General features: G+C 46.8%; 1 protein-coding gene across 2 annotated transcripts in view; it reads left to right on the top strand.

Annotated features, from left to right (window-relative positions):
* Window positions 1–10,734: 10,734 nt before the first annotated feature.
* The window catches only part of UBR2 (ubiquitin protein ligase E3 component n-recognin 2), a 394,151-nt gene continuing 378,224 nt past the window's right edge, over window positions 10,735–26,661 (top strand). For both annotated transcript variants that reach the window (XM_075339174.1, XM_075339175.1), the window contains exon 1: window positions 10,735–10,847. In XM_075339174.1, coding sequence (XP_075195289.1) covers window positions 10,767–10,847 — 81 coding nt within the window. In that variant the 5' untranslated portion in view covers window positions 10,735–10,766. The remainder of the gene's footprint in view (window positions 10,848–26,661) is intronic.

Genomic DNA, 26,661 nt, shown 5'->3' with positions numbered 1-26,661 from the left:
TTTTTTTGGTGATTGGGTTTATTTCTTTTCACTTACCGATTAGTAATGGGGGGTTCTCATAGCTGCCTTCCATTACTAATCCAGGGCTTAGTATCAGCTGTGAGCTGACATTAACCCCGTATTACCCAGACTGCCATTGCACCAGGTCAACCAGGAAGAGCCGAGTAAAGTGCTGGGGCTGTTGCATCTAATAGATGCAACAATCCTGGGCGGTTGCAGGCTGATCTTTTTTAGGCTGGTGGGGTCAAATAAGCATGGACCGCCACAGTCTGAGAATACCATCCCCCAGCTGTCGGGCATCAAAATTGGGAGGGACTGTACGCCGTTTTTTTAAATTATTCATTTAAATAATTTTTAAAAAAGCCGCATGTGGTCCCTCCTATTTTGATACACAGCCAAGATAAGCGCATGGCTGGAGGCTGCAGCCTGTAGTCGTGGCTTTATTTGTGCTGGGTATCATAATATGGGGGGGACCCTACACCAATTGTTTTATTTATTTTTACTGTACGCTATAGACCCGCAGACCAAATCTGTGATTGGAAGTGTCAGGCAGGCTGTCACACAGGCTGGGGGCGCTGTCTGACTACAACCAATCACAGATGTCGGTGGGCGGGGGAAGCAGTGATTATGCATGAGCCTAATTAGCGGCCCCGGAAGAAGAATGAGCGGCCGCGGGAGCAGTTACAGCCGCACCGGACAGTTGGTAATGATCCCTACAGAAAAATATCCAATACAAAAAATGCACAATATAAAAGTGAAAGTTTATTAGTAAATAATTATTAAAAACAAGATAAAAAGTAATGGAATAAGTGCAATAAAGCACCACAAGACGGCACGGCAAGGGACAGAAAATATCTCAAAGAACAAAAAATGGCACTACGTACCCCAATATATACGAAATATTTTTACAAGTTGTTATACAAAAAGGAGTACAATAAATATTAATAAATACCAATAATTCTATGTGAGATATGACAAAAATAAATAACATACACCCATAAATAGTATCTGTACCCGTATAGCAGCAATAATACATAAAAATTGCATAGGTTGCCAATAATGATATATGCACAAATTTACACCTATAAAATTTGAATAATAAATAAATATCAATATGTAATGATATGAAAATAGCAACAAAATAGAGCTAATTAAAGTGCAAATTATTAGTGTCAGTAAAAAACAGTAGTAAAGTGTAAGGATAATATATATGTATTTAAATATGTATTTTCATGCATGTTTCAGCACTTGGCCTTCATCACACCACACCCCCCTGATGAAGGTCAAGTGCTGAAACATGCATGAAAATACATATTTAAATACATATATATTATCCTTACACTTTCCTACTGTTTTTTTGCTGACACTTATAATTTGCACTTTATTTAAATTTGCACTTTAATTAGCTCTATTTTGTTGCTATTTTCATATCATTACACATTGATATTTATTTATTATTCAAATTTTATAGGTGTAAATTTGTGCATATATCATTATTGGCGACCTACGCAATCTTTATGTATTATTGCTGCTATACGGGTACAGATACTATTTATGGGTGTATGTTATTTATTTTTGTCATATCTCACATAGAATTATTGGTATTAATATTTATTGTACTCCTTTTTGCATAACAACTTGTAATATATATATATATATATATATATATATATATATATATATATATATATATATATATATATATATATATATATATTGGAGTACGTCGTGCCATTTTTTATTCTTTGAGATATTTTCTGTTTTTCTGTCCCTTGCCGTGCCGTCTTGTGGTGCTTTATCGCATTTATTCCATTACTTTTTATCTTGTTTTTAATAATTATTCACTAATAAACTTTCACTTTTATATTGTGCATTTTTTGTATTGGCTATTTTTCTGTAGGGATTCATATGCTTATATTTATTTCCATTTACAGTATGGGGAATGTAACGGTGCATTGACACTGTAGGACATTTTGTCAAAATTCCTTTGTGTGACATTGATTTGGTATTTTTTTTTCGGACACTTGGTAAGTATAGCGCACTCGCTTTGTTTTTTTTTTTGTTTTTTTTATTTTTACTTGATTTTTCTTATTTCCCAAGTGCCTGATCCGGATCAATACCTGGAATTCCCTGCGAATTCCGGCCCAGGCCCGGTACTCGGGTGCCTTTGAACCCATGGAGGTTGGGCATTACAGTCTGGTCCGTGCATCATTATTTTTCACAAAACACGCATGAAATCGGGATTGCCAAAGACGCACTTTAAACGCACCATCATTACAAGCGTTTTTTTCTTTACAAGTCCAGGGTCTCTTGGAAAAGGTGCAGTTTTTGGTGCAGTTTTGATGTCTCAAAGGTGCAGGTTTTTTTTACAACAAAACTGCAGCATGTGCATGTAGCTTTAAAACTATAGCTCACCATGCAAAAAAAAAACGAAAAAAAACAAGCCTATACTCAGCCTCAGCAATATAAAAATAAAGTTGCAGATCTCAGAGAATGGTGAGACAAATTTCATTTTTTTTTTTTATTTTATTTTTTCAAGTCTGGAAGTTATATTTTAACCAGTAAATTGTAAAACAAAAAAAATATGTTTTTAGCGCTGTAATCGGACTGACATGGAGAATCATGCCGCCAGATTATTTTTCCACACACTCAATGCTGTAAAAACAAAAGCAATTGAGGCACTTATTTTTTTAACGAAGAAAACCAGAGAAGTAAACGGACGGCACTCACCGGAATCCAGCTAGAATATTTATTAAGTACGGTGCATAAAGAGGCAGGAGTAGAGCAGAAATCAAGCCCCCTAACGGACGACGGCCGTTTCGCGTATGAATACGCTTCCTTTTGGACCTGAGAAAGCGTACTCATACGCGAAACGGCCGTCGTCCGTGAGGGGGCTCGATTTGTGCTCTACTCCTGCCTTTTTATGCACCGTACTTAATAAATGTTCTAGCTGGATTCCGGTGAGTGCCGTCCGTTTAATTCTCTGGATTTCTTCGTTGAGCACACACTTGCTGCGGAGAGGCACCCTGGTACCAGCCACGTGGAGATCCCTCTCCAGATCTTGGATTTGTCCTAACAGATGTGTACGGGGGTGGTGTGGCAAATAACTTTCTTTTGGATTGATCTGACTTATTATTTTTTTCCCTTATTTTCTAATACATTAAAGTGCCTAGAAAAAGTATTCACACCCCTAACTTTTCCACATTGTTTCACATTACATCCATAAACTTAAATGTATTTTATTGGATTTGATGTGATATAACAACACTAAGTAGCAAGTATTTCTGAAGTGTAAAGAAAATAATAAATGGTTTTCTAAATATTTGAAAAAATAAATTTGTGATATCCATTTGTATTCATCCCCCTGTAGTCTGATATCCCTAAATAAAATCCTGAGTGACCAATTTCTTCCAGAAGTGACATAATTAATAAATTGATTCCACCTGTGTGTAATTTCTTCTAAATATAACTACAGCTGTTCTGTTAAGGCCTCAGAGGTTTGTTTGAGAACATTAGGGATCAAACATCATCATGAAAACCAAGGAACTCACCAGACAGGTCACAGATAATGTTGTGGAGAAGAGTAAAGCAGGGTTAGGTTATAAAAAAACAGCATAAGCTCTGAACATCTCATGGAACACTGTTCAAGCTATCATCCAAAAATGGAAAGTAGTATGGCACAACTGCAAACCTACCAAGACATGGTCATACACTGAAACAGACATCTCAAGAAGGAGTCGAGAGCACTAATTAGAGAAGCAGTCAAAAAGCCCATGGTCAATGGGGGAGCTGCAGAGATCTTAGCTCAGGTGGGACACAGGAAAACTATGAGTCATGTACTCCACAAATCTGGCCTTTATGGAAGAGTGGCAAGAAAAAAGACATTTTTGAAAGCCATAAGAGGTCCTGTTTGCAGTTTGTAAAAAGCCATGTAGGGGACACAGCGAGCAGTAGAAGGAGGTGAGGTTGTCAGATAAGACCCAAGTAGAACTTTTTGGCCTGAATGCAAAACGATGTGTGGAGGAAAATTAATACTGTACATCACTCTGAAAACACCATCCCCACTGTCACTCATGGTGGTGACAGCATTATGCTGTGGGAAGGCTTTTCTTCAGCAAGGACAAATAAGCTGGTCAGAGTTAATGGAAGAATGGATGGAGCTAAATACAGGGCCGTCGGGAAGGAAAAGTAAAGGTAACAACTGGGTCTCACATTTCCAGGAATAACAGAGGAATAACACAATGCAAAGTCTAAAAGAAGAGATACCGCACAATTGTTATATAACCCCTTGACGACACATGATGGATTGGTACATCATGTCGGGTTGCTGTGTTTGAACCAGGCTTAGCTTCTGAGACTGCATCAATCAAGGTAGAAGATGGCAGTGTGTTCAGTCTTCATCCATCCAGCCTGACTGACAGCTTGTACTGAGCAGTGTGAGATCTCAGCAGGAAGGAGGGACAGTGAGGAGCGGTGGTTCAGGCTAGCTGGGCAGAGACTGAAGACTTTCAAAAAGGATTTTAGAGCACTTCTGATATTGATTTTCACAGTAAATACACAAGCCTCATTAGGTCTACTTAATAATAATAATAATAATATATGACATATTGTCACGCTTCCGGTGTCCCGACACCGCTCCGTACCCACTGATCCAGTCTCTGTGTCCCGGCACCGCTCCGTACCCACTGATCCCGTCTCTGTGTCCCAACACCGCTCCGTACCCACTGATGCGGTCTCTGTGTCCCCGATTCCTCTGCGCCCTGTCCCCGGCCTTCTGTGCTTGCCTCTGGCTCCCGGGCCTCACGCATGCGCATTAGGGCGCGGGCACGCTCAGTCACTTATAGGGCCAGCATCCCTGGAACAGGATGTGGCTGATTGCAGGTGCAGGGTATAAAAGACTTCCTGTTACTTATGGGCGGGGCCTGATCAACGTGTTCCCATAGCTAGGTGTTCAGGTCCCTCTGTGCCTTGTCTCCCTATTAACACTGTCTCTTCCGCAGAGCCCGTCTGCCATCCTGACCTGGTCCTGACTGCTGATTCCCCGGGAAGGGTTCCGGTGACTGACTGCTGTGTTTCCCGCCATCTTCCATCAGCCTGAACAGGTCACCGATCCCCGACTCCACCTGGTAACCGCAGCCTGCACGTCTCGCTGGACCCGGACTCCCGTCTGCTTTTCCAACCTGGCACCTGAACCCGGTTCCAGTCATCCGTCCCGCATACGGTGTCCGTTGGACTCTGAGATATTCCGGTGCAGATCCCTGTAGGACTCTTTCCCCGTACCCCTAGTGTTCCGGCTACCGTGCATCTAGGCCCTCTGGTGGGGTGATCGGACAGTCACTGTACAGGGGTTAGCTCCGAGTTGCCTCACTGGGGGAGTCCGGTGCATGGTCCCGTGAATCCACCTCCAGAACGTTAGACATATGTGTTGTGAAATCCGGTGACCGATCTGCTTTTAAAAAGAACCAATTTTATTAAAAAGTGGTCTTCTAAAGAGGTGGTCTTCTGAAGATGATGGTGATAATAAAAAATATATGTTGGAACTGAAAATATGTCACAGCAAGTCATATCTGGAAAGCCAGGTGGTCTTCTGAAATAGGGGGTCTTGTGGTGAGATCGCACTTGTATATCTACTTATAATAAAGGAATGAATAACAATGACCGTGATGACAGGATGAAGCCAGTCTAAGGACAGCAGGGCCACCAGCACCACCATAAGGACATTACAGGTACTACACCCCCATGTGAAGGTCTATTTTGTATAGATTTGTGTACCAAGTGTTGAGACTATGGGGGAAGTTGTATGGGGCGGGGTGGGGGTGGGGGGGGCTGCGACTACTAAAGCCACTGGGACTAGTCACACTGAAAGTAACAATTATGATGAATTCAATTGGCCCTGTATGGAGACCGCTGTGACTACTGGGGAGTTGAATGTGATTGGTATGGCGGAGGCTGTCGTAACTAGTGGTAATGTCCACTCTGATTAGTGCCATTGAGTGGGCTACTGTGGATGGGGGTGGGGTGTCCACTGTGAATAGTGCGGTGGGGGCTGCTGTGATTACTGTGGATGGGGTGTCCACTGTGAATAGTGTGGTGGGGATTAGTGTGGATGGGAGAGTGACCACTGTGATTAGTGTGATGGGGGCTGCTGTGATTATTGTAGATGGGGGTGTCCACTGTTATTAGTTCGGTGGGGGCTGCTGTGACTACTGTGGATGGGGGGTAATCCACTGTTATTAGTTCAGTGGGGGCTGCTGTGACTACTGTGGATGGGGGGTGTCCACTGTTATTAGTTCGGTGGGGGCTGCTGTGACTACTGTGGATGGGGGGTAATCCACTGTTATTAGTTCGGTGGGGGCTGCTGTGACTACTGTGGATGGGGGGTGTCCACTGTTATTAGTTCGGTGGGGGCTGCTGTGACTACTGTGGATGGGGGGTAATCCACTGTTATTAGTTCAGTGGGGGCTGCTGTGACTACTGTGGATGGGGGGTGTCCACTGTTATTAGTTCGGTGGGGGCTGCTGTGACTACTGTGGATGGGGGGTGTCCACTGTTATTAGTTCAGTGGGGGCTGCTGTGACTACTGTGGATGGGGGGTGTCCACTGTGATTAGTGTGGTGGGAGCTGCTGTGACTACTAAGCCCATAAGGAGTGGGTTTCGTGGCATCTGGTGATTTATGGACAATGTCATGTGCCGAGCTCCACATATTTCCTTCTGGCGCTGTGTAGCATATCTGCAGGCGCTGTGTCCCTAGGGTGGTCTGGGCTGCGGTGAGCACTATGATTTCAGGTCGTGGCTTCACCATCTCAGTGATTCTCATCAGTGTTTTGGGTCAGATTAGCTCCAAGAGTCAGTTTTTACCATCAGTCATTTTCAAATATTCTAAAAACACAAGACAAAGAGAAAAACGTACATGAAATCCTGGCGTGTGAATGAGGTCACTGAAGTCACCTGAGGTCAAGTTACCTGTGGTCACAAGTGGAGGGCTGTGGTAACCTCCAGCTGTGGCCACGGCTAACCTGAGTAATGTCACCACTGCTTGCACGGCTCACTCAGTCTCTGCCTGAAGCTCACAGCGGGCGGTCATGTTCAATGATCGTATGCTCCGACTTTAGATGTAGCAGGGCTAGAATCGTAGTGGGAGCTCGTGTGGATTATATCAGACCTGCAGGAGTGTTTTGGGAGTTATTAACCCCTTCACAACCTGCCGATTTTTCGCTTTCCTATTTTTTTTCCGCCATTCTTCTTCCGAGAGACGTAACTCTTATTTTTTCAGTCAATATGGTCATGTGAGGGTTCATTTTTTTGTGGAACGAGCTGTACTTTTAAATGAAAGCATAAGTTTTACCATATAGTGTACTGGAAAACGACAAAAAAAATTCCAAATGCGGAAAAATTGCAAATAATGTGCAATGGCACTATTGTTTTGGAGATATTTTATTCACTGTGTTCACTATATGGTAAAACTGATGTGTGGGTGTGATGCCTCAAGTCAGTGTGAGTTTGTAGACACGAAACATGAATAGGTTTACTTTTATATAGAGGGTTAAAAAAAAAAAAATCAGAAGTTCGTCCGAAAAAAGTGGCGCACGTTTTATGCCATATTCCGTGACCCGTAGTGTTCTCATTTTTCAGTGACTGCTTATTTTTTGCATCTGGAGCTGCCATTTTTAACGGTACCATTTTTGCGCAGATGCTACATTTTGATCACCTGTTATTGCATTTTGGGCAAATTTGTGGCGACCAAAAAAAGGAATTTTGGAGTTTGGAATTTTTTGCCACAATGCCGTTTACTGATCAGATGAATTGATTTTATATTTTGATAGATCGGGCGTTTCTGGACGCGGTGTAACGTTGCACCCCGCAACCTGGGGATTCCACTCGCTTGCAGCGGTGTAAGGCTGCTTTCACACCTCCGGTTTCTGCAATGCGGCACAATACGGCACTTTGCAGGAAAATCGCAACCGGTTTTTTTTGCTGCCGGTTGCGTTTTTTCTGCATAAACTTTAACTAGTGCCGCATTGTGCCGCATGGGCTCGCGTTCGGTCCGGTTTTTGCCGCATGCGGCAGATTTAGCCAATGCGGCGGCCGGATGGAACGTTGCCTGGCACGTTTTTTCATGCGGCAAAAAAAAACCGCATCGCGCCGCAGTCGGCCGATGCGGTGCATTTTTTAATGCATGCCTATGGCGGCCAGATGCGGCAAAAACCGCATCCGGCCGCCGCATGCGGTTTTTGCCACTGCGCATGCTCAGTAGCATGCCGCAAGCGGCAAAAACCGGACGGGCCGCATGGGAAAAACTTATGCAAAGGATGCGGTGTTTTCACCGCATCCGTTGCATAGCCGGATTGAGCCGCACAGCTCAAGCCGGATGTGTGAAAGCAGCCTAAGGCTCTGTGCGCACTAGACTGTTTTACCCGCGGATTTGCCGCGGAAATTTCTTGAGAAAAGTCTGCAATCTTTGTGCAGACATTTCCCAGCAAATTCTATGAGAAAAAATAATAGCTGTGCGCACTATGCGGATTTTTCTCAAGAAATTTCCTTGAGAAGAATTTCTCGAGAAAATTTCTTGAGAAAATGAGCATGTCCATTATTTCCGCAGGTACCCTGCGGATTTCGGCAGTACAGCCTGCAAAATCCGCAGGGAACCACCCGCGGGAAAAACGCGGCAAAATCGCGGCTAATCCGCGGCAAATCTGCATGCGGATTTTTCCCGGAGGTCCGGAAATCTTTCACTCCCAGAAGTTTCTCAAGAAAATTTCTTGAGAAACTTCACTTTTCTAGTGCGCACATAGCCTAAGGTAGCTTCAGCAACATATGTACACAGTCTCTTTATAAAAATTCCAGCAGTTTATTTACAAACACTCTCAGCATAAACTGCTCTTAAACATAAACGATCCACGTACCGTGGGCATCCAGTCCATTATAAGTCCATAGTGGAAGTTTTTAGCAACTTCCCCACTCTCTGGCTCCTGCCAGCGTACAGCTCTAGCCGAGGTTCCTTCCAGCACCCAGGTCCCTCTGCAGACCCCTGTCTGTCTCTCCTCCAGGAGAGATTCGTTCTACAGCCCTGGCCTGGCTGAACTCACCTCAGTCTCAACTCAGACTCAATTTCAGAGCCCTGTGTTCAGCCTCCACACAGGCTGATACACCCAGAGCTCCCTGCTCTGCTCTCACTCATCTCCAGCACACACACTGGAAGTCTAGAGCCAGCCTCTCTCTAGACTGCCCTAGACACACTCCACCCAGGTCCAGAGACAGGATTGCTTTAACCCCTGGAGCCACACCCACAGGTTGATACCTCACAGCGGTGATACTAAATGTGTTTTTATTTTTTTAATCCTTTAATTTTCAATAGGGTGAAAGGGGGGTGATTTGAACTTTTAGATTTTTTTTGTTCATTTTTTTAAAACTTTTTCTTTAACTTTTTTTTTATTTTACTAGTCCCTCTAGGGGGCTTTAGCGATCAGCAATCCGATCGCTATTATCTATCTGCTGATCGCAGCTATACAGCTGTAAACAACAGATATGCTCATTTCCTGCCTCACTCAGCTCTGGGCCGAGTGAAACCGAAAGCAATTCATGTGAGCTATAGGAGTTATCACATGACCCTGTGCAACCATGACAACCACCGGAAGTCACGTGATCACATCACATGACTTCCGGTATCGGCCGGTAAGTAAATGTTTACCGCCGATGCTGTTATAATGGCACTGTCACATAATGACAGCGGCATTTAAGGGGTTAAACGGCACGAGCAGATATCGATTCTGCTCGTGCCTGGCAGGTACACATCTGAGCTGTGAAAATCAGCTGAGATGTGCGCCGATCGCGGCATGCTGCCGGCGCCTGACCACGGGCAGTAACACTAAGACCGCTAGTACGTAATATTACTGTTTGCGGTTGTTAAGGGGTCAAAGTGGTGAAAGAGAATGCTTCTTTGTCTTTTATTTCATACAAAGGATTTTTTGGGTGTTTGTGTTTATTTTCTTTCACTTACAAATTAGTGATGGGGTGTCCCATAGACCCTCCCCATTACTAATCTAGGGCTTAGTGGCAGCTGATTGCCCTGGTGCGGTGGCAATCAAGGTAATCGGAAGAGCCGGGTAAAAAGCTGGGATTGTCACATCTAATGGATGTGGCAATCCTGGGTAGCTGGACGCTGTTATTTGTAAACTGGGGGGGAAGCAATAAGCTTGGGTCTCCCCAGCCTGAGAATACCAGCCCCCAGCTGTTGGGCTTTATCATGGTTTGGGTATTACCCAAGTGACGGGCTTGGCACTCTGGTACCTTTGAACCCTTGGGGTCAGTCTTTCCAGTCCGGGTGTGCCCATCACTATTTTTCACCCATTGAATAAAAAAAACAACGCATTGTCAAAAACGTACGCATTTACTGGATACGTTTTTGTGACCACAGGCTGCATCTTTGGTCACCACAAAGACGGAGCGTGTGAACATACTCTAAATGTTCTCTACACTCCAGAATATTTGATAATCCGGCACCTCAGACCCCAGTGATGCCGAATTACAGGACTTGTACTATGTATCACACTCTTATCAGACAAGGTACCACAACCCCTCACTGATATAGTACTTCTTATTACACGGCTACTCCTGGACTACCACTGCTTGTCCTCAGGCTGAGACTTGTAGTCCTCCAGGAGGCTGGAGCGGCTCTATCCTGACTCCGCCGCTCTAGGAATAACTCTGCCCCGCCCACACCCCGTGACGGATTTCCGGTTCCGGTGCAGTCTCCTGCCGAGCGAAGATGGCTACTCCGATGCAGGAGCCCGAGGAGCTGGGCACAGAGAGCGAGCTGATGGCCTGCTCGGCCCGGGACGTGGCCCTGGTATGTGACCAGCTGTCTGCCCCACAGCCGCTCCTGACATGGACGCCCCGGCGACAGCAGTGACGCTGCACATTCCCAGCGCCAGCTGTTGGAAAACTACAATTCCCAGCATGCCTGCAGACTCACTGCCTGACGGGGAATGCTGGAAGTTGTAGTTTTTACCACATCTGGAGCCTCAGAGGCGACTTGTCAGGCTCGGCTGATAGAGGCAGAGCACAGAATGTTGTATGCGGGCTCCTGTGTAATACACTGTGCATACGTGTAATAGTGTGTGTGTATATATAACACTGTCTATGTGTAATAGTGTGTGTATATATAACACTGTGTGTGTGTATATATAACACTGTGTAATAGTGTGTGTACATAACACACGGTGTATATGTGTAATATAGTGTGTATATGTGTGTATATAATATACTGTGTATACATGTAATATAGTGTGTGTATATATATATATATATATATGTGTGTGTGTTATATAATAGTGTTATGCGTGTACAATAGTGTATGTATATGTGTGTGTTTGACACAGTGTATATGGTATGTGTGCATATAGTTGCACATTATACCGTGCGTGTATTTGTGTAATAAATATGATATATATATATATATATATATATATATATATATATATATATACATACATACACACTCGCTCACACATACCCTGTAGACTGAGCCCTCTCCTTTCTGCCCCAGTCTTCTCATTGCTGGTTTTACTATATTTTAGATCTGTTTGTATGTAATTGTAACCACTTATCATGTACGCCACCATTGCATCAATGGTGCTCAATATATAATATACACACGCACAGATATATAATGACACACACACACACTCTCCAGGCGTAAGAGTAATGTAATTTTTTGCTCAACATGGAGATGCGGTGGCTTGCACCCATTCGCTACAGTAGTTTTGAATAGTGCTACTTTATTTTTTTTAGGAGCTATATGGGTATGTGCACACAATCCAAACACGCTGAGTCCTGGACACAGCGTGTCTTCTCCTGCAGACATATGTGCTCTCCGCAGGAAGGAGACCACAGGTGCCCGTGCCCATGAAAAGGGTTCATTCCGCTCTATTTTCCCTATAAAGAACACTGGCGTCTCTGCAGCATAAATTGGCTCAGAAAGCTGAGGCAGTTGTCAGTTTACACTGCAGACAAAAGAAGCACATTGAGCATGGTATCTCTATAAATCTCATCCACTGTACTTGTCTAATAGATTCGACAATACTGGGCGGCTGCAGCAGGGCTGTGGAGTCGGTAAGCCAAACCTTCGACTCCGACTCCGACTCCTCAAATTCTCTTGCACCGACTCCGACTCCGGCTCCGACTCCGACTCCTACATATATTGCTTATAGTTAGGTGAAAAATTTATTGTAGTACATGAATATGTGTATGTGAACATTAGACATTTAATAATTTTTATGATACAATAATCAAGATATTTGGATAGAACATAAAATATATTTATTGGATACAACTTTAGAACACAAAAAACTGTAATAAATTGTAAATATGTAATACACTATGTAATATACAGTAGATTACATATATATCTTGTGTGTGTGTATACACTGTGTATATATATATAATATTACATATTTACAATTTATTAGTTTTTTGTGTTCTAAAGTTGTATCCAATAAATATTTTATGTTCTATCCAAATATCTTGATTATTGTATCATAAAAACAATTAAATGTCTGATGTTCACATTATACTACAATAAATTTTTCACTTAAATATAAGCATTATACTAAATGTTATTATTTAGTAAAATATTCAGCACATTCTGCATTGCACTACTGTCCCCAATTTATTATATATTTTAGGAGTCGGAGTCGGTGCATTTTATACCGACTCCAACTCCGACTCCGACTCCACCAAAATGAGCTCCGACTCCGACTCCACGACTCCGACTCCGACTCCACAGCCCTGGGCTGCAGGCTGCTATTTTTAGGCTGGGGGGTCTAATAAGCATGGCTCTCCCCAGTCTGAGAATTCCAGCCCCCAGCTGTTGGGCTTTATCATGGCTGGGTATCAAAATTTTGAGTGGTGGGGGGGATGCACACAGTTTTTTTTTAAAATTATTTATTTAAATAGTTCAAATAAAAAAAGCAGCATGCATGCGGTCCCTCCTATTTTGATACACAGTCGAGATAAGTGCACGGCTTTGGGCTGCAGCCTGTAGCGGTATGCTTTCTGTGCTGGATGTCATAACATGGTGGTACCCTACATACACCAATTTATTTTTATGCCACAATATAAACTCCCAGACAGGGTTTGTGATTGCAAACAGTCAGATGCTGTCACACAGGCTGGGGGCGCGTTTGACTGCAACCAATCACAGATGCCGGGACTGACTGGGAAAGCAGTGAATATGTATGGGGCTACAAAGGGGCCCCGGAAGAAAAGTTAGCGGCATGGAAGCAGTTACAACCGTGTCGGAGATTTGGTAAGTATAGCACACTTGCTTTATTCTTTATTTGTTTTTTTTATATCCCAAGTTGCTGGATCATTAACCGGAGTTCCCTGAGATCTCCACGTCTGGATACTTTTGTAACCGCGCGGATCCGGACTATTAGGCCCTGTGCGCACTTACCGGATTTTGCCGCGGATTTGCTGCATGTTTCGCTGCAGAAAATTTTCATAACATCTCTGCAGTGAATCACCAGCAAAATCTATGGGGAAAAAAATCCTGTGCGCACTAGGCGGATTTTGACAGCTGCATGTTTTGCTGCGGGATTCCCGCAGCAAAAACAATTGCATGTCAATTCTTTTCCGCACATCGCTGCGGGATTTCACTCCATTGACTCCAATGTAATCGTGAAATCCCGCAGGGAATAACGCAGGCAGCAAATACTGTGCGGTTCACTGCGTTTTCCTGCGTTATTCCCTGCGGTATTTCGCGGTGTACCTCCGGTAATGTACATCGCTTGCCTGCAGTTTTGCAGGGAAGTGATGTCATTACAGGAAGCGGAGCAGAGAGTAAACACACACACACAGACATCACAGACATATAGAATACACACACAGACACATAGAACACACATAGAAATCAAACGGAAATATAGAAAAAAAAACACGTGGGCTCCGCTGCATATTTACCGTCCAGCCGAGGTAAACACACAGCAGCGGCCCGGTATTCTCAGGCTGGGGAGGGAGAGGGGCAGGGTTAATGTCCCCCGCCTCACTCCCCCTCCAGCAGCCGAGAATATCAGCCGCAGCTGCCCCGGGACTGTCGCATGCATTATGCGGCACTACCGGAGTGTCCCCGGCTCTTCCTGCAGCCGTGTAGCAGTGGCAGTCAGGGTAATACAAGGAGGTAATGGTGGTGGATCACCGCCATTAACTCCAGGCTTGATCATGGCAGCGTCTATGTGACAGCTGACATGATCAACCCGCAAGTAAAGTGAAAAAACACACAGAAAAATCCTTTATTTTAAATAAAAGACAAACAAGCCTCGTTCACCCTTTTATTAACCCCTAACGAAACAAAGCTCCGGCGTAATCCACAGCTCTGGCGTCCTGCGAGGCTTGCATCCAGCTGCGACTGACACAGACACTGCTGAATGCAGCCTCGCAGCGAGACAGCAGAGGTAACCACAGGGCATTTCCCACGGCCGGTAATGTGAACTCACTGCCGACCGTGAGAAATGCAGAGTGTGCTCACAGGGACTCTGTCTATCCCTCTGTCTATCCCTCTGTCTATCCCTCTGTCTATCCCTCTGTCTATCCCTCTGTCTATCCCTCTGTCTATCCCTCTGTCTATCCCTCTGTCTATCCCTCTGTCTATCCCTCTGTCTATCCCTCTGTCTATCCCTCTGTCTATCCCTCTGTCTATCCCTCTGTCTATCCCTCTGTCTATCCCTCTGTCTATCCCTCTGTCTATCCCTCTGTCTATCCCTCTGTCTATCCCTCTGTCTATCCCTCTGTCTATCCCTCTGTCTATCCCTCTGTCTATCCCTCTGTCTATCCCTCTGTCTATCCCTCTGTCTATCCCTCTGTCTATCCCTCTGTCTATCCCTCTGTCTATCCCTCTGTCTATCCCTCTGTCTATCCCTCTGTCTATCCCTCTGTCTATCCCTCTGTCTATCCCTCTGTCTATCCCTCTGTCTATCCCTCTGTCTATCCCTCTGTCTATCCCTCTGTCTATCCCTCTGTCTATCCCTCTGTCTATCCCTCTGTCTATCCCTCTGTCTATCCCTCTGTCTATCCCTCTGTCTATCCCTCTGTCTATCCCTCTGTCTATCCCTCTGTCTATCCCTCTGTCTATCCCTCTGTCTATCCCTCTGTCTATCCCTCTGTCTATCCCTCTGTCTATCCCTCTGTCTATCCCTCTGTCTATCCCTCTGTCTATCCCTCTGTCTATCCCTCTGTCTATCCCTCTGTCTATCCCTCTGTCTATCCCTCTGTCTATCCCTCTGTCTATCCCTCTGTCTATCCCTCTGTCTATCCCTCTGTCTATCCCTCTGTCTATCCCTCTGTCTATCCCTCTGTCTATCCCTCTGTCTATCCCTCTGTCTATCCCTCTGTCTATCCCTCTGTCTATCCCTCTGTCTATCCCTCTGTCTATCCCTCTGTCTATCCCTCTGTCTATCCCTCTGTCTATCCCTCTGTCTATCCCTCTGTCTATCCCTCTGTCTATCCCTCTGTCTATCCCTCTGTCTATCCCTCTGTCTATCCCTCTGTCTATCCCTCTGTCTATCCCTCTGTCTATCCCTCTGTCTATCCCTCTGTCTATCCCTCTGTCTATCCCTCTGTCTATCCCTCTGTCTATCCCTCTGTCTATCCCTCTGTCTATCCCTCTGTCTATCCCTCTGTCTATCCCTCTGTCTATCCCTCTGTCTATCCCTCTGTCTATCCCTCTGTCTATCCCTCTGTCTATCCCTCTGTCTATCCCTCTGTCTATCCCTCTGTCTATCCCTCTGTCTATCCCTCTGTCTATCCCTCTGTCTATCCCTCTGTCTATCCCTCTGTCTATCCCTCTGTCTATCCCTCTGTCTATCCCTCTGTCTATCCCTCTGTCTATCCCTCTGTCTATCCCTCTGTCTATCCCTCTGTCTATCCCTCTGTCTATCCCTCTGTCTATCCCTCTGTCTATCCCTCTGTCTATCCCTCTGTCTATCCCTCTGTCTATCCCTCTGTCTATCCCTCTGTCTATCCCTCTGTCTATCCCTCTGTCTATCCCTCTGTCTATCCCTCTGTCTATCCCTCTGTCTATCCCTCTGTCTATCCCTCTGTCTATCCCTCTGTCTATCCCTCTGTCTATCCCTCTGTCTATCCCTCTGTCTATCCCTCTGTCTATCCCTCTGTCTATCCCTCTGTCTATCCCTCTGTCTATCCCTCTGTCTATCCCTCTGTCTATCCCTCTGTCTATCCCTCTGTCTATCCCTCTGTCTATCCCTCTGTCTATCCCTCTGTCTATCCCTCTGTCTATCCCTCTGTCTATCCCTCTGTCTATCCCTCTGTCTATCCCTCTGTCTATCCCTCTGTCTATCCCTCTGTCTATCCCTCTGTCTATCCCTCTGTCTATCCCTCTGTCTATCCCTCTGTCTATCCCTCTGTCTATCCCTCTGTCTATCCCTCTGTCTATCCCTCTGTCTATCCCTCTGTCTATCCCTCTGTCTATCCCTCTGTCTATCCCTCTGTCTATCCCTCTGTCTATCCCTCTGTCTATCCCTCTGTCTATCCCTCTGTCTATCCCTCTGTCTATCCCTCTGTCTATCCCTCTGTCTATCCCTCTGTCTATCCCTCTGTCTATCCCTCTGTCTATCCCTCTGTCTATCCCTCTGTCTATCCCTCTGTCTATCCCTCTGTCTATCCCTCTGTCTATCCCTCTGTCTATCCCTCTGTCTATCCCTCTGTCTATCCCTCTGTCTATCCCTCTGTCTATCCCTCTGTCTATCCCTCTGTCTATCCCTCTGTCTATCCCTCTGTCTATCCCTCTGTCTATCCCTCTGTCTATCCCTCTGTCTATCCCTCTGTCTATCCCTCTGTCTATCCCTCTGTCTATCCCTCTGTCTATCCCTCTGTCTATCCCTCTGTCTATCCCTCTGTCTATCCCTCTGTCTATCCCTCTGTCTATCCCTCTGTCTATCCCTCTGTCTATCCCTCTGTCTATCCCTCTGTCTATCCCTCTGTCTATCCCTCTGTCTATCCCTCTGTCTATCCCTCTGTCTATCCCTCTGTCTATCCCTCTGTCTATCCCTCTGTCTATCCCTCTGTCTATCCCTCTGTCTATCCCTCTGTCTATCCCTCTGTCTATCCCTCTGTCTATCCCTCTGTCTATCCCTCTGTCTATCCCTCTGTCTATCCCTCTGTCTATCCCTCTGTCTATCCCTCTGTCTATCCCTCTGTCTATCCCTCTGTCTATCCCTCTGTCTATCCCTCTGTCTATCCCTCTGTCTATCCCTCTGTCTATCCCTCTGTCTATCCCTCTGTCTATCCCTCTGTCTATCCCTCTGTCTATCCCTCTGTCTATCCCTCTGTCTATCCCTCTGTCTATCCCTCTGTCTATCCCTCTGTCTATCCCTCTGTCTATCCCTCTGTCTATCCCTCTGTCTATCCCTCTGTCTATCCCTCTGTCTATCCCTCTGTCTATCCCTCTGTCTATCCCTCTGTCTATCCCTCTGTCTATCCCTCTGTCTATCCCTCTGTCTATCCCTCTGTCTATCCCTCTGTCTATCCCTCTGTCTATCCCTCTGTCTATCCCTCTGTCTATCCCTCTGTCTATCCCTCTGTCTATCCCTCTGTCTATCCCTCTGTCTATCCCTCTGTCTATCCCTCTGTCTATCCCTCTGTCTATCCCTCTGTCTATCCCTCTGTCTATCCCTCTGTCTATCCCTCTGTCTATCCCTCTGTCTATCCCTCTGTCTATCCCTCTGTCTATCCCTCTGTCTATCCCTCTGTCTATCCCTCTGTCTATCCCTCTGTCTATCCCTCTGTCTATCCCTCTGTCTATCCCTCTGTCTATCCCTCTGTCTATCCCTCTGTCTATCCCTCTGTCTATCCCTCTGTCTATCCCTCTGTCTATCCCTCTGTCTATCCCTCTGTCTATCCCTCTGTCTATCCCTCTGTCTATCCCTCTGTCTATCCCTCTGTCTATCCCTCTGTCTATCCCTCTGTCTATCCCTCTGTCTATCCCTCTGTCTATCCCTCTGTCTATCCCTCTGTCTATCCCTCTGTCTATCCCTCTGTCTATCCCTCTGTCTATCCCTCTGTCTATCCCTCTGTCTATCCCTCTGTCTATCCCTCTGTCTATCCCTCTGTCTATCCCTCTGTCTATCCCTCTGTCTATCCCTCTGTCTATCCCTCTGTCTATCCCTCTGTCTATCCCTCTGTCTATCCCTCTGTCTATCCCTCTGTCTATCCCTCTGTCTATCCCTCTGTCTATCCCTCTGTCTATCCCTCTGTCTATCCCTCTGTCTATCCCTCTGTCTATCCCTCTGTCTATCCCTCTGTCTATCCCTCTGTCTATCCCTCTGTCTATCCCTCTGTCTATCCCTCTGTCTATCCCTCTGTCTATCCCTCTGTCTATCCCTCTGTCTATCCCTCTGTCTATCCCTCTGTCTATCCCTCTGTCTATCCCTCTGTCTATCCCTCTGTCTATCCCTCTGTCTATCCCTCTGTCTATCCCTCTGTCTATCCCTCTGTCTATCCCTCTGTCTATCCCTCTGTCTATCCCTCTGTCTATCCCTCTGTCTATCCCTCTGTCTATCCCTCTGTCTATCCCTCTGTCTATCCCTCTGTCTATCCCTCTGTCTATCCCTCTGTCTATCCCTCTGTCTATCCCTCTGTCTATCCCTCTGTCTATCCCTCTGTCTATCCCTCTGTCTATCCCTCTGTCTATCCCTCTGTCTATCCCTCTGTCTATCCCTCTGTCTATCCCTCTGTCTATCCCTCTGTCTATCCCTCTGTCTATCCCTCTGTCTATCCCTCTGTCTATCCCTCTGTCTATCCCTCTGTCTATCCCTCTGTCTATCCCTCTGTCTATCCCTCTGTCTATCCCTCTGTCTATCCCTCTGTCTATCCCTCTGTCTATCCCTCTGTCTATCCCTCTGTCTATCCCTCTGTCTATCCCTCTGTCTATCCCTCTGTCTATCCCTCTGTCTATCCCTCTGTCTATCCCTCTGTCTATCCCTCTGTCTATCCCTCTGTCTATCCCTCTGTCTATCCCTCTGTCTATCCCTCTGTCTATCCCTCTGTCTATCCCTCTGTCTATCCCTCTGTCTATCCCTCTGTCTATCCCTCTGTCTATCCCTCTGTCTATCCCTCTGTCTATCCCTCTGTCTATCCCTCTGTCTATCCCTCTGTCTATCCCTCTGTCTATCCCTCTGTCTATCCCTCTGTCTATCCCTCTGTCTATCCCTCTGTCTATCCCTCTGTCTATCCCTCTGTCTATCCCTCTGTCTATCCCTCTGTCTATCCCTCTGTCTATCCCTCTGTCTATCCCTCTGTCTATCCCTCTGTCTATCCCTCTGTCTATCCCTCTGTCTATCCCTCTGTCTATCCCTCTGTCTATCCCTCTGTCTATCCCTCTGTCTATCCCTCTGTCTATCCCTCTGTCTATCCCTCTGTCTATCCCTCTGTCTATCCCTCTGTCTATCCCTCTGTCTATCCCTCTGTCTATCCCTCTGTCTATCCCTCTGTCTATCCCTCTGTCTATCCCTCTGTCTATCCCTCTGTCTATCCCTCTGTCTATCCCTCTGTCTATCCCTCTGTCTATCCCTCTGTCTATCCCTCTGTCTATCCCTCTGTCTATCCCTCTGTCTATCCCTCTGTCTATCCCTCTGTCTATCCCTCTGTCTATCCCTCTGTCTATCCCTCTGTCTATCCCTCTGTCTATCCCTCTGTCTATCCCTCTGTCTATCCCTCTGTCTATCCCTCTGTCTATCCCTCTGTCTATCCCTCTGTCTATCCCTCTGTCTATCCCTCTGTCTATCCCTCTGTCTATCCCTCTGTCTATCCCTCTGTCTATCCCTCTGTCTATCCCTCTGTCTATCCCTCTGTCTATCCCTCTGTCTATCCCTCTGTCTATCCCTCTGTCTATCCCTCTGTCTATCCCTCTGTCTATCCCTCTGTCTATCCCTCTGTCTATCCCTCTGTCTATCCCTCTGTCTATCCCTCTGTCTATCCCTCTGTCTATCCCTCTGTCTATCCCTCTGTCTATCCCTCTGTCTATCCCTCTGTCTATCCCTCTGTCTATCCTCTGTCTATCCCTCTGTCTATCCCTCTGTCTATCCCTCTGTCTATCCCTCTGTCTATCCCTCTGTCTATCCCTCTGTCTATCCCTCTGTCTATCCCTCTGTCTATCCCTCTGTCTATCCCTCTGTCTATCCCTCTGTCTATCCCTCTGTCTATCCCTCTGTCTATCCCTCTGTCTATCCCTCTGTCTATCCCTCTGTCTATCCCTCTGTCTATCCCTCTGTCTATCCCTCTGTCTATCCCTCTGTCTATCCCTCTGTCTATCCCTCTGTCTATCCCTCTGTCTATCCCTCTGTCTATCCCTCTGTCTATCCCTCTGTCTATCCCTCTGTCTATCCCTCTGTCTATCCCTCTGTCTATCCCTCTGTCTATCCCTCTGTCTATCCCTCTGTCTATCCCTCTGTCTATCCCTCTGTCTATCCCTCTGTCTATCCCTCTGTCTATCCCTCTGTCTATCCCTCTGTCTATCCCTCTGTCTATCCCTCTGTCTATCCCTCTGTCTATCCCTCTGTCTATCCCTCTGTCTATCCCTCTGTCTATCCCTCTGTCTATCCCTCTGTCTATCCCTCTGTCTATCCCTCTGTCTATCCCTCTGTCTATCCCTCTGTCTATCCCTCTGTCTATCCCTCTGTCTATCCCTCTGTCTATCCCTCTGTCTATCCCTCTGTCTATCCCTCTGTCTATCCCTCTGTCTATCCCTCTGTCTATCCCTCTGTCTATCCCTCTGTCTATCCCTCTGTCTATCCCTCTGTCTATCCCTCTGTCTATCCCTCTGTCTATCCCTCTGTCTATCCCTCTGTCTATCCCTCTGTCTATCCCTCTGTCTATCCCTCTGTCTATCCCTCTGTCTATCCCTCTGTCTATCCCTCTGTCTATCCCTCTGTCTATCCCTCTGTCTATCCCTCTGTCTATCCCTCTGTCTATCCCTCTGTCTATCCCTCTGTCTATCCCTCTGTCTATCCCTCTGTCTATCCCTCTGTCTATCCCTCTGTCTATCCCTCTGTCTATCCCTCTGTCTATCCCTCTGTCTATCCCTCTGTCTATCCCTCTGTCTATCCCTCTGTCTATCCCTCTGTCTATCCCTCTGTCTATCCCTCTGTCTATCCCTCTGTCTATCCCTCTGTCTATCCCTCTGTCTATCCCTCTGTCTATCCCTCTGTCTATCCCTCTGTCTATCCCTCTGTCTATCCCTCTGTCTATCCCTCTGTCTATCCCTCTGTCTATCCCTCTGTCTATCCCTCTGTCTATCCCTCTGTCTATCCCTCTGTCTATCCCTCTGTCTATCCCTCTGTCTATCCCTCTGTCTATCCCTCTGTCTATCCCTCTGTCTATCCCTCTGTCTATCCCTCTGTCTATCCCTCTGTCTATCCCTCTGTCTATCCCTCTGTCTATCCCTCTGTCTATCCCTCTGTCTATCCCTCTGTCTATCCCTCTGTCTATCCCTCTGTCTATCCCTCTGTCTATCCCTCTGTCTATCCCTCTGTCTATCCCTCTGTCTATCCCTCTGTCTATCCCTCTGTCTATCCCTCTGTCTATCCCTCTGTCTATCCCTCTGTCTATCCCTCTGTCTATCCCTCTGTCTATCCCTCTGTCTATCCCTCTGTCTATCCCTCTGTCTATCCCTCTGTCTATCCCTCTGTCTATCCCTCTGTCTATCCCTCTGTCTATCCCTCTGTCTATCCCTCTGTCTATCCCTCTGTCTATCCCTCTGTCTATCCCTCTGTCTATCCCTCTGTCTATCCCTCTGTCTATCCCTCTGTCTATCCCTCTGTCTATCCCTCTGTCTATCCCTCTGTCTATCCCTCTGTCTATCCCTCTGTCTATCCCTCTGTCTATCCCTCTGTCTATCCCTCTGTCTATCCCTCTGTCTATCCCTCTGTCTATCCCTCTGTCTATCCCTCTGTCTATCCCTCTGTCTATCCCTCTGTCTATCCCTCTGTCTATCCCTCTGTCTATCCCTCTGTCTATCCCTCTGTCTATCCCTCTGTCTATCCCTCTGTCTATCCCTCTGTCTATCCCTCTGTCTATCCCTCTGTCTATCCCTCTGTCTATCCCTCTGTCTATCCCTCTGTCTATCCCTCTGTCTATCCCTCTGTCTATCCCTCTGTCTATCCCTCTGTCTATCCCTCTGTCTATCCCTCTGTCTATCCCTCTGTCTATCCCTCTGTCTATCCCTCTGTCTATCCCTCTGTCTATCCCTCTGTCTATCCCTCTGTCTATCCCTCTGTCTATCCCTCTGTCTATCCCTCTGTCTATCCCTCTGTCTATCCCTCTGTCTATCCCTCTGTCTATCCCTCTGTCTATCCCTCTGTCTATCCCTCTGTCTATCCCTCTGTCTATCCCTCTGTCTATCCCTCTGTCTATCCCTCTGTCTATCCCTCTGTCTATCCCTCTGTCTATCCCTCTGTCTATCCCTCTGTCTATCCCTCTGTCTATCCCTCTGTCTATCCCTCTGTCTATCCCTCTGTCTATCCCTCTGTCTATCCCTCTGTCTATCCCTCTGTCTATCCCTCTGTCTATCCCTCTGTCTATCCCTCTGTCTATCCCTCTGTCTATCCCTCTGTCTATCCCTCTGTCTATCCCTCTGTCTATCCCTCTGTCTATCCCTCTGTCTATCCCTCTGTCTATCCCTCTGTCTATCCCTCTGTCTATCCCTCTGTCTATCCCTCTGTCTATCCCTCTGTCTATCCCTCTGTCTATCCCTCTGTCTATCCCTCTGTCTATCCCTCTGTCTATCCCTCTGTCTATCCCTCTGTCTATCCCTCTGTCTATCCCTCTGTCTATCCCTCTGTCTATCCCTCTGTCTATCCCTCTGTCTATCCCTCTGTCTATCCCTCTGTCTATCCCTCTGTCTATCCCTCTGTCTATCCCTCTGTCTATCCCTCTGTCTATCCCTCTGTCTATCCCTCTGTCTATCCCTCTGTCTATCCCTCTGTCTATCCCTCTGTCTATCCCTCTGTCTATCCCTCTGTCTATCCCTCTGTCTATCCCTCTGTCTATCCCTCTGTCTATCCCTCTGTCTATCCCTCTGTCTATCCCTCTGTCTATCCCTCTGTCTATCCCTCTGTCTATCCCTCTGTCTATCCCTCTGTCTATCCCTCTGTCTATCCCTCTGTCTATCCCTCTGTCTATCCCTCTGTCTATCCCTCTGTCTATCCCTCTGTCTATCCCTCTGTCTATCCCTCTGTCTATCCCTCTGTCTATCCCTCTGTCTATCCCTCTGTCTATCCCTCTGTCTATCCCTCTCTGTCTATCCCTCTGTCTATCCCTCTGTCTATCCCTCTGTCTATCCCTCTGTCTATCCCTCTGTCTATCCCTCTGTCTATCCCTCTGTCTATCCCTCTGTCTATCCCTCTGTCTATCCCTCTGTCTATCCCTCTGTCTATCCCTCTGTCTATCCCTCTGTCTATCCCTCTGTCTATCCCTCTGTCTATCCCTCTGTCTATCCCTCTGTCTATCCCTCTGTCTATCCCTCTGTCTATCCCTCTGTCTATCCCTCTGTCTATCCCTCTGTCTATCCCTCTGTCTATCCCTCTGTCTATCCCTCTGTCTATCCCTCTGTCTATCCCTCTGTCTATCCCTCTGTCTATCCCTCTGTCTATCCCTCTGTCTATCCCTCTGTCTATCCCTCTGTCTATCCCTCTGTCTATCCCTCTGTCTATCCCTCTGTCTATCCCTCTGTCTATCCCTCTGTCTATCCCTCTGTCTATCCCTCTGTCTATCCCTCTGTCTATCCCTCTGTCTATCCCTCTGTCTATCCCTCTGTCTATCCCTCTGTCTATCCCTCTGTCTATCCCTCTGTCTATCCCTCTGTCTATCCCTCTGTCTATCCCTCTGTCTATCCCTCTGTCTATCCCTCTGTCTATCCCTCTGTCTATCCCTCTGTCTATCCCTCTGTCTATCCCTCTGTCTATCCCTCTGTCTATCCCTCTGTCTATCCCTCTGTCTATCCCTCTGTCTATCCCTCTGTCTATCCCTCTGTCTATCCCTCTGTCTATCCCTCTGTCTATCCCTCTGTCTATCCCTCTGTCTATCCCTCTGTCTATCCCTCTGTCTATCCCTCTGTCTATCCCTCTGTCTATCCCTCTGTCTATCCCTCTGTCTATCCCTCTGTCTATCCCTCTGTCTATCCCTCTGTCTATCCCTCTGTCTATCCCTCTGTCTATCCCTCTGTCTATCCCTCTGTCTATCCCTCTGTCTATCCCTCTGTCTATCCCTCTGTCTATCCCTCTGTCTATCCCTCTGTCTATCCCTCTGTCTATCCCTCTGTCTATCCCTCTGTCTATCCCTCTGTCTATCCCTCTGTCTATCCTCTGTCTATCCCTCTGTCTATCCCTCTGTCTATCCTCTGTCTATCCCTCTGTCTATCCCTCTGTCTCCCTCTGTCTATCCCTCTGTCTATCCCTCTGTCTATCCCTCTGTCTATCCCTCTGTCTATCCCTCTGTCTATCCCTCTGTCTATCCCTCTGTCTATCCCTCTGTCTATCCCTCTGTCTATCCCTCTGTCTATCCCTCTGTCTATCCCTCTGTCTATCCCTCTGTCTATCCCTCTGTCTATCCCTCTGTCTATCCCTCTGTCTATCCCTCTGTCTATCCCTCTGTCTATCCCTCTGTCTATCCCTCTGTCTATCCCTCTGTCTATCCCTCTGTCTATCCCTCTGTCTATCCCTCTGTCTATCCCTCTGTCTATCCCTCTGTCTATCCCTCTGTCTATCCCTCTGTCTATCCCTCTGTCTATCCCTCTGTCTATCCCTCTGTCTATCCCTCTGTCTATCCCTCTGTCTATCCCTCTGTCTATCCCTCTGTCTATCCCTCTGTCTATCCCTCTGTCTATCCCTCTGTCTATCCCTCTGTCTATCCCTCTGTCTATCCCTCTGTCTATCCCTCTGTCTATCCCTCTGTCTATCCCTCTGTCTATCCCTCTGTCTATCCCTCTGTCTATCCCTCTGTCTATCCCTCTGTCTATCCCTCTGTCTATCCCTCTGTCTATCCCTCTGTCTATCCCTCTGTCTATCCCTCTGTCTATCCCTCTGTCTATCCCTCTGTCTATCCCTCTGTCTATCCCTCTGTCTATCCCTCTGTCTATCCCTCTGTCTATCCCTCTGTCTATCCCTCTGTCTATCCCTCTGTCTATCCCTCTGTCTATCCCTCTGTCTATCCCTCTGTCTATCCCTCTGTCTATCCCTCTGTCTATCCCTCTGTCTATCCCTCTGTCTATCCCTCTGTCTATCCCTCTGTCTATCCCTCTGTCTATCCCTCTGTCTATCCCTCTGTCTATCCCTCTGTCTATCCCTCTGTCTATCCCTCTGTCTATCCCTCTGTCTATCCCTCTGTCTATCCCTCTGTCTATCCCTCTGTCTATCCCTCTGTCTATCCCTCTGTCTATCCCTCTGTCTATCCCTCTGTCTATCCCTCTGTCTATCCCTCTGTCTATCCCTCTGTCTATCCCTCTGTCTATCCCTCTGTCTATCCCTCTGTCTATCCCTCTGTCTATCCCTCTGTCTATCCCTCTGTCTATCCCTCTGTCTATCCCTCTGTCTATCCCTCTGTCTATCCCTCTGTCTATCCCTCTGTCTATCCCTCTGTCTATCCCTCTGTCTATCCCTCTGTCTATCCCTCTGTCTATCCCTCTGTCTATCCCTCTGTCTATCCCTCTGTCTATCCCTCTGTCTATCCCTCTGTCTATCCCTCTGTCTATCCCTCTGTCTATCCCTCTGTCTATCCCTCTGTCTATCCCTCTGTCTATCCCTCTGTCTATCCCTCTGTCTATCCCTCTGTCTATCCCTCTGTCTATCCCTCTGTCTATCCCTCTGTCTATCCCTCTGTCTATCCCTCTGTCTATCCCTCTGTCTATCCCTCTGTCTATCCCTCTGTCTATCCCTCTGTCTATCCCTCTGTCTATCCCTCTGTCTATCCCTCTGTCTATCCCTCTGTCTATCCCTCTGTCTATCCCTCTGTCTATCCCTCTGTCTATCCCTCTGTCTATCCCTCTGTCTATCCCTCTGTCTATCCCTCTGTCTATCCCTCTGTCTATCCCTCTGTCTATCCCTCTGTCTATCCCTCTGTCTATCCCTCTGTCTATCCCTCTGTCTATCCCTCTGTCTATCCCTCTGTCTATCCCTCTGTCTATCCCTCTGTCTATCCCTCTGTCTATCCCTCTGTCTATCCCTCTGTCTATCCCTCTGTCTATCCCTCTGTCTATCCCTCTGTCTATCCCTCTGTCTATCCCTCTGTCTATCCCTCTGTCTATCCCTCTGTCTATCCCTCTGTCTATCCCTCTGTCTATCCCTCTGTCTATCCCTCTGTCTATCCCTCTGTCTATCCCTCTGTCTATCCCTCTGTCTATCCCTCTGTCTATCCCTCTGTCTATCCCTCTGTCTATCCCTCTGTCTATCCCTCTGTCTATCCCTCTGTCTATCCCTCTGTCTATCCCTCTGTCTATCCCTCTGTCTATCCCTCTGTCTATCCCTCTGTCTATCCCTCTGTCTATCCCTCTGTCTATCCCTCTGTCTATCCCTCTGTCTATCCCTCTGTCTATCCCTCTGTCTATCCCTCTGTCTATCCCTCTGTCTATCCCTCTGTCTATCCCTCTGTCTATCCCT

The sequence above is a fragment of the Anomaloglossus baeobatrachus genome, chromosome 3 (assembly GCF_048569485.1).
Source record: "Anomaloglossus baeobatrachus isolate aAnoBae1 chromosome 3, aAnoBae1.hap1, whole genome shotgun sequence".
Taxonomy (NCBI): Eukaryota; Metazoa; Chordata; class Amphibia; order Anura; family Aromobatidae; genus Anomaloglossus; species Anomaloglossus baeobatrachus.
This window is presented reverse-complemented; position numbering and strand designations above follow the sequence as displayed.